Source organism: Elephantulus edwardii, unplaced genomic scaffold, assembly GCF_000299155.1.
Source record: "Elephantulus edwardii isolate Elephantulus edwardi_28Jun2011 unplaced genomic scaffold, EleEdw1.0 scaffold00135, whole genome shotgun sequence".
NCBI lineage: Eukaryota > Metazoa > Chordata > Mammalia > Macroscelidea > Macroscelididae > Elephantulus > Elephantulus edwardii.
The window spans coordinates 1,692,595-1,699,435 of NW_006399885.1; the positions used below are offsets into that span (position 1 = coordinate 1,692,595).

Genomic DNA, 6,841 nt, shown 5'->3' on the forward strand with positions numbered 1-6,841 from the left:
CTTGAGTACTTTAGAGAGGTCCCTAACAGCAGACTTTCCCATCACAATACGTTTTTTGATTTCCTGACTGCTGGTGCCAAGAGTGTTGACCGTGGAGCCAAGCAGACTGAAGCTGTGAACAATCTCAATCTCTTCGCCATCCATCCTGATGCTACCAATTGGTCCCTTATTAGACATCAATTTTCCAAGACCTTGGGGATTATTAATAATACATGAAAGAGGTATTTACACCCACATGTGAACATAAATTGGGGGAAAAAATAGATATCGCAATTCCTGGATGGTAAGCTTTTTAAATATTTTACAGATTTTTCCACATATATTACTGGTATATAATCATACTGTTTCATACTTAGGCAAACTATGTGGATTTACTTTTATAGATCAAAATGGTACATTAATTTCATATTATTGAACTTAATAGATTTTTTGGTGATGTATTTTAGTATTGTGGTTAAGAAATGGGGGCTATGATCTCAGACTATCTGGTATAATCTATCTCTTGTGCCTCAGGTTTTTGTTATAAAATCAACTATTAATAACAGACTGTGCTACCCTGTTGTGAGAATATTTGTTAATTCATGTGAAGTTCTTTAAAAAGTACTTGGAACATGTCGTTATTGTGTATCATTGAGTCAGAACCAACCCATAGGTAACCCTTGAGTGATTTTTTCAGAGGCAGTTAATTGCAAGGGAGGAGATTGCCCATCTTTCTTCCAAGGAGTAGCTGGTGGATTTCAACCACATACATTTGCATTGGCAATGCACTTTCTTATCACTGAACTACCAGAGCTCCACTTGGAACATGAATACTGAGTAAATGTTTCCTTTTTCGTATTATTTTAATAATAAGACAGTATGTGTTGAAAAAAAAAATCATCTGCACATAGGGCATGCAGATATGACTCATACAAAACAATTGATGATGACTAAAAAATTTATACTTGAATTTTCATTTCAAGATTATAAATGTGTACTCACAGCCACAGCTTGTATTTTTTTTGCAGCCTGTTTTATTTTTTTTCATCAGTTGATCAGAATCAACTGTTAGTTCAATGGAAAGAAAGATAGTTAATTAGAAAGAATAAGGGGAATTTTTTCCCCTGACATGGCATAAAATCAAACCCACTGCTATGGAGTTAGTCTCAACTCAGGAAAGGTGGACATTCTTCTCCAGATGATTTACAGCCTATGAAAACCCTCTGGAGGGTCAGCTATGAGTTGGTGTTAATGGCCCATAATAACAACACATCTTAACTAGAGGAGACTGCCTGCCTTTTTTTTCTGGAGTAGCTGATGGGTTCAAATTCTTAGTCTCTCCTTAGTAAGCCCACATTTTACCTACTATGCCACAGAGCTCCTTTCTACCTGACATAAATGTATGTAGTTTTGGTGGGTGTTGTTTTTGTTTTTTAGGAAGATAGTTTAAACCATTATTAAGTCTCCATTCTGTACATTCTGTCTACATTCTGGGTTAATGTCGAGGTTGATTAGGAATGCAAGTTCTTACTGTTTGCTTCTAAAGTACTCAGGTCCCCCCATTTTGTTTTCCCAGGATGATCCTCATACTAACTTAGTGATTGAAGCTATAAAAAATGATAACCTAAGGCAAATGGAACGTGAGAGGTAATATATATCGGATAATATTCATTATTCAACTTAATAATGAAAATTTAATATCATTTTAGTTTTTATAAGAAAGTTAAATGTACAGTTTTATCTCATGAAATATATTCAATATATGTTCAATGTGTTTTTTAATAGAGGTGTTTCATCATTTCTATATATTACTGAATTTTCTACCTGAAAATAATCTCAATCCCCATGCTAATTCACCTAATTATTTTTATTTAAAAATTATTCCTATTTCTGTGAAACTTACTTTTCCTTCTCACTTGGTGCAGACCAATATTGGGACATCGCTTACAAATATCTTTATTTCAAAAATTATGTATTTTTGTCCTGCCTCCTAAGTTAAATTTCGGCTCTCAGAAAAAAGTCTTTCTACTGATTTAAGTTATTCCCTCCTGCAGCACAGAACTGAGCCTCTGTCAAGTGTCTATTTATTATCAGCAAATATATTCAGAGTGGAGGTCCCTGGATGCCACAAATGGTTAAGTTTTCATTACCAGCCCAACAGTTGGCAATTTGTGTCCCTGTACCTTTAGCCTGCTTTTCATAAAGTCACAGCCATAAAATCCCAATGGAGCTACTCTTCACACATGAGGCTCTCCGTTGTAGCTGTCCATTCGCCGGCAACAAACAACAACACCCTGATGGGGGTAAGCACGACAGAGACACACCACTCCTAGAGACGTTCAGAGAGTCAAACCAACTCAACTTTACTGGGGCCTGTAACGCACTTATATATGAGCAAGTAAACAGGAAGACAGTTTAGGGTTGGCTTGCAGATGTGGGACATGTGGATTAGATAGGAGAAACTCAGCCTCATGCAGACTACTCCCAGCTCAACAGATGAGGCAGCCATCTTCCCAGGTGGTGAGCTTTCTCAAGCTGGTATGGCCAAACATTAAGAGACCTTTCCCTTCCCTATATTAAAGGCAATTGGGAGGCTTGCACTAGGCAGTCTTTCCTGGCCAGAGGCCCTCTTTTCTGCCCCAACATTCCTCAACAATCTGTGTCAGAATAAACTCAACAGCAGCTTACAGTAACAACATAGGAGGCATACATCACAGCAGGAAGGTTCGTTAACCTTTAGAAATTATGAATGTTAAAAATAATATAGAGTGTTTAGCAGGAGTGGCATCCACTTCCTAAATAACATGCCTCCAGAAACTTTATGAACTTTGATAAATGTCAATAGTTGTACAGGGGCTTTAGCCTTTTGTTCATAGAGTCACTATGAGTCGGGCAGGACTTGAAGGCAATCAACAACAACAAGCTTCTGGACAGATGTTATAAATGCACTTTTCTCTGTTTCTGTCTCTAGGAACAGTAAAAAACTCTAGATATTTTAAATAACAGAAAGTTAAGAGGAATATGGAATGAAGTCAGACTGGCTAAGGAACTTGGAATCCAACCACATGGCGATGAGTTCTCTTACACCTCAACTTTGGAGTTGAAGAAGATATCAGGAAACTCCAGTGGAAATACATGCCCCCTTCAAAAAAAAATCCCAAGAGAAACATACTTTGTTTACCTATTAAAATGGCAAAATTTTAGAAGTAGGGAGCAGATTAGTAGTTCTCATCAGTAGTTTCCAGGAAGGTGTGATAGAAGGTAAATGGGGTAGCTATAAAAGGGCACCTGGAGGTTGGTCCTTGTTTTGATGAAAATATTTACTATCTTGACTTTATCAGTGTCCGTTTCCTGATTGTAATCCTGTATTACAGTCTTGTAAGATGTTAACACTGGTTAAATGGCACAAGAGATACCTGTTCTTTTTTACAAATGCTGTGGATTTACATTTATCTCTAAATAGAAAGAAAAATTATGAACAGGAATGTTTAAAGACTTAATATCTTGCTGAGAAAATAATTTGAGAAGGTGGATTATATGAACAACAACAATGTGGCATCAGGATTGGAGGAAGATTCATCAACAACCTGTTTATACAGAAGACACAACCTTGCTTGCAGAAAATGAAGAAGACTTGAAGCATTTAATGCAGAAGATCAAAGACTATAGCCTTCAGAAGAACCAATTGCACCTCAACTCAAGAAATCAAAACTCCTCACCTCTGGATCAGTAGGCACTATCATGACATGGAGAAAATATTGAAGTTGTCAACTGTTTCCTTTTACTTGGATTCACAGTCAACACACATGATAGCAGCAGTCAAGAAGTCAAAATATGTGTTACATTGGAGGGGGAGGAAGAACTGCTGTCAGTGACCTCCCCAAAGTGCTAAAAAGTAATGATAACAGTTTAAAAACTGAAGTGCACCTGATTCAAGAGACGTTATTTTCATGTGCTGCCTATGCATCAGAAAGTTGGGCAGTGAATAAGGATGACCAAAGACAAATCAATGCCTTTGAGCTGTGATGTTGGTGAAGCATATTGAATGTCTCATGGATGGCCAAAAGAACTAACAAATCTGTTTTGGACGAAGTGCAACCAGAGTGCTCATTAGAAGCAAGGGTGGTGAAACTTCATCTCATACTTTGGGCCTGTTGTCAGGAGGGTCCAGTCCTTAGAAAAAGACATCATGATGTAAAAGGTGGAGGGTCGGTGAAAGAGAGGAAGAGCCTCATCCAGATTAACACATTTGGGCTTGAGCATGATGGAGATCATGAGGATGGTGCAAGCTTGAGGAAGATTCAGACCTGTTGTTCATGCAGTTGCTCTTAGTTGAGATTGACTTGAAGGCACCTAACAATAATAATTCACCATAAACTATTTTTTTTTTCAATGACTGTTTTCACACTTTACTTTCACAGAGAGTTTAGGTTATGTAACTTCTTTTGTGGAGTGTTTGTCTCTCCAGTGTTATGTGCTTCAGTCTGTCAGAAGGTATCTTGGGGGAGGAAAAGAGCACTGCTGACCCATCAATTTTTAGTTGTGTTGACTAGTCATCATGGTCTTTAACCTGGCTTTCTAACTGGTTTTGAGCATAACTGTCTTTCCTGACCTAGCATAGAGAGTGCTTACATTTAAATTTTAAGAAATAAAAAAAGATACTAATTTCATGCAGTGTTTCTAAATGTAACTTGTTTGTTTGATATAGGAAAGCCATGGCTGAAAAATACATCATGACAGCTGCCAAACTCATTGCTCCTGTAATTGAAACAACTTTTGCTGTCGGTTATGATTGGTAAGAGAGAAATTAAATACAACTAGACCTGTTGTTTTCTTTTCATAACCTATACTTTATTGACTTGATATTAGAAAAGTGAATAATTGAAAATAATTGGTTTGTACATATCAAGCAGCCTTGTTAAAACTAATATGGACACTTGTAAAATTCTGATATGTCTCTTTACTTATTTCATCTCATTAATGACATTCTTCTGGCAAATAACTTACCATTTGCTGTAAGGATAATTAAGATAATTAAGTGCTTTCATTATATAAATTTCAACCTTAATTCATTTTCTCCTTCTCCTCCCTTAAGCTTTTTGCTAGAACTAACTCTAATAGTGAGGCTACTGGCCTTTTTTTTAATTGAAATTTTAATGAAAGTTTATAGAGACTTTGGATTTATATTCGCTCATTGTTGCACATTTTCCTCCCAGCCCACCTCTACTTTATGTTGGTTTTTCTCTCTGAAAGTAAAAAAACCAAAAAACTTTCATTATTATACAATCCCCCTCCCCAGCCCACTCCCCCACAAGGCTCTCATTCTGGACTCTTGTCATGAAAATAATACCTAATCATATATTCCTTTCAAACAATTCTCTCCACCTGTTTCAATGCAGTATGTATTGTTTGATTTTTTTCTTTCTTAGATTTTTTTTTAACCCCAATGTCAGTCCTGTTTTATAACAGTGGCATTAAGCAGTGTTTGTTGGCCTCTCTTAAGCTGCATTTCCTATATGGGAGCGGGAAGTTTTTTACTTGGGTCACTTGTTGAATGAGTGATTGCTTTTGGTTTGTGCTTCCACCAGTATGTTGTTTTTGGTAGATGCTGTCAAGTTCAACCCATAGCGACCCTGTAAACAACAGATCTGAACCTTTTCCTATCCTGTGCCATCCTTACACTTCCTGATGTCCATTGCAGCAGTAACTGTGTCAGTCCGTCTGGTTGAAGATCTTCCTCTCTTTTGCCAGTCTACCACCTTTCCAAACATGATGTCCTTCTCCAAGAAGTAACCTGTCTTAGCAAAATTCCCAAAGTATGTGAGACTAAGCTTTGTCATCTTTGTCTCCATGGAGCATTCTGTCATCCTTATTCATTGTCCAGCTCTCAGATGGAAGTGATGGAAAAGACCATGGCCTGAATCAGGTGCACCTTAGTCTTTACATTGACATCATTGTTTGTTGCTCATTAGTTGGAGAGGTCCCTGGCTGTAGACTTGCCAGTGCACTATATCTCCTGAACTAACTGCTGGTACCAAAGGTGTTGATTGTGGATTCAAGTAATAAGAAACTGTTGACAATTTTAATCTTTTCTCCATCTGTCATGATGTTGCATATTGCTCAAATGATGAGATTTTTGTCTTATTGATGCTGAGCTGCAATCCATATAGTACTATAGTGTTTGATCTTCAGCAAGTGTTTTAAGTCTTCACTTTCAGCAAGCAAGATTGTGTCATTTGCATAACACAGGTTGTTGATGAGTTTCTTCCAATCCTGATACCCTATTCTTCTTCATAGAGTTCAGCTAGAAGAGATTATTTCTTGGAGTGGGACCTCAAGAGAGGAAGGCCTTTGACGAGGTGTGCTGACACAGTGACTGCAGCAATGGTGTTGAGTATGTGAAGAGACTGAGGATAAGGACAGGATTCAGATTAGTTGTTCATAGGGTCACTATGAGTTAATACTCAACTCGATGGCACAAAACAACAACAACAATTATTTGCTCAGCATAGAGATTGAATAGGATAGAGAATAGAGTACACCTTGATGCACATCTTTCTTGATTTTAAACCATGTTCACTTGCTCTGTTCAGACAACAGCTTCTTGGTCTAGGTACAGATTTTGTGTGAGCATAAGTAAGTACGCCACCAGTGTGGGAATCTCCTTTTAGGTGGCCATTTAGTCTCTGAGGTTTTTCTTTTTTTGGGGTTTTTTTTTTTTTGTTAACAAATAATCGTTTATTGAAATATTTTCATCTGTAGTTCCTTAGCTGGGCATTCCACAGCACCACTGTTGATGTCTTCTATGATGTCATGAGGGTGACGGCCATCAGCATTGCAGCCCACAGATTGGGCAGTTCCC

The 6,841-nt window shown here is 37.6% G+C and overlaps 1 protein-coding gene across 1 annotated transcript in view; it reads left to right on the forward strand.

The window, feature by feature from the left end:
• The window catches only part of IFT88 (intraflagellar transport 88 homolog (Chlamydomonas)), a 143,577-nt gene that overhangs the window by 34,088 nt on the left and 102,648 nt on the right, over positions 1–6,841 (forward strand). The window contains exons 12-13 of the mRNA XM_006894098.1: positions 1,556–1,626; positions 4,688–4,774. Of these exons, the coding sequence (XP_006894160.1) occupies positions 1,556–1,626; positions 4,688–4,774 (158 nt within the window). The remainder of the gene's footprint in view (positions 1–1,555; positions 1,627–4,687; positions 4,775–6,841) is intronic.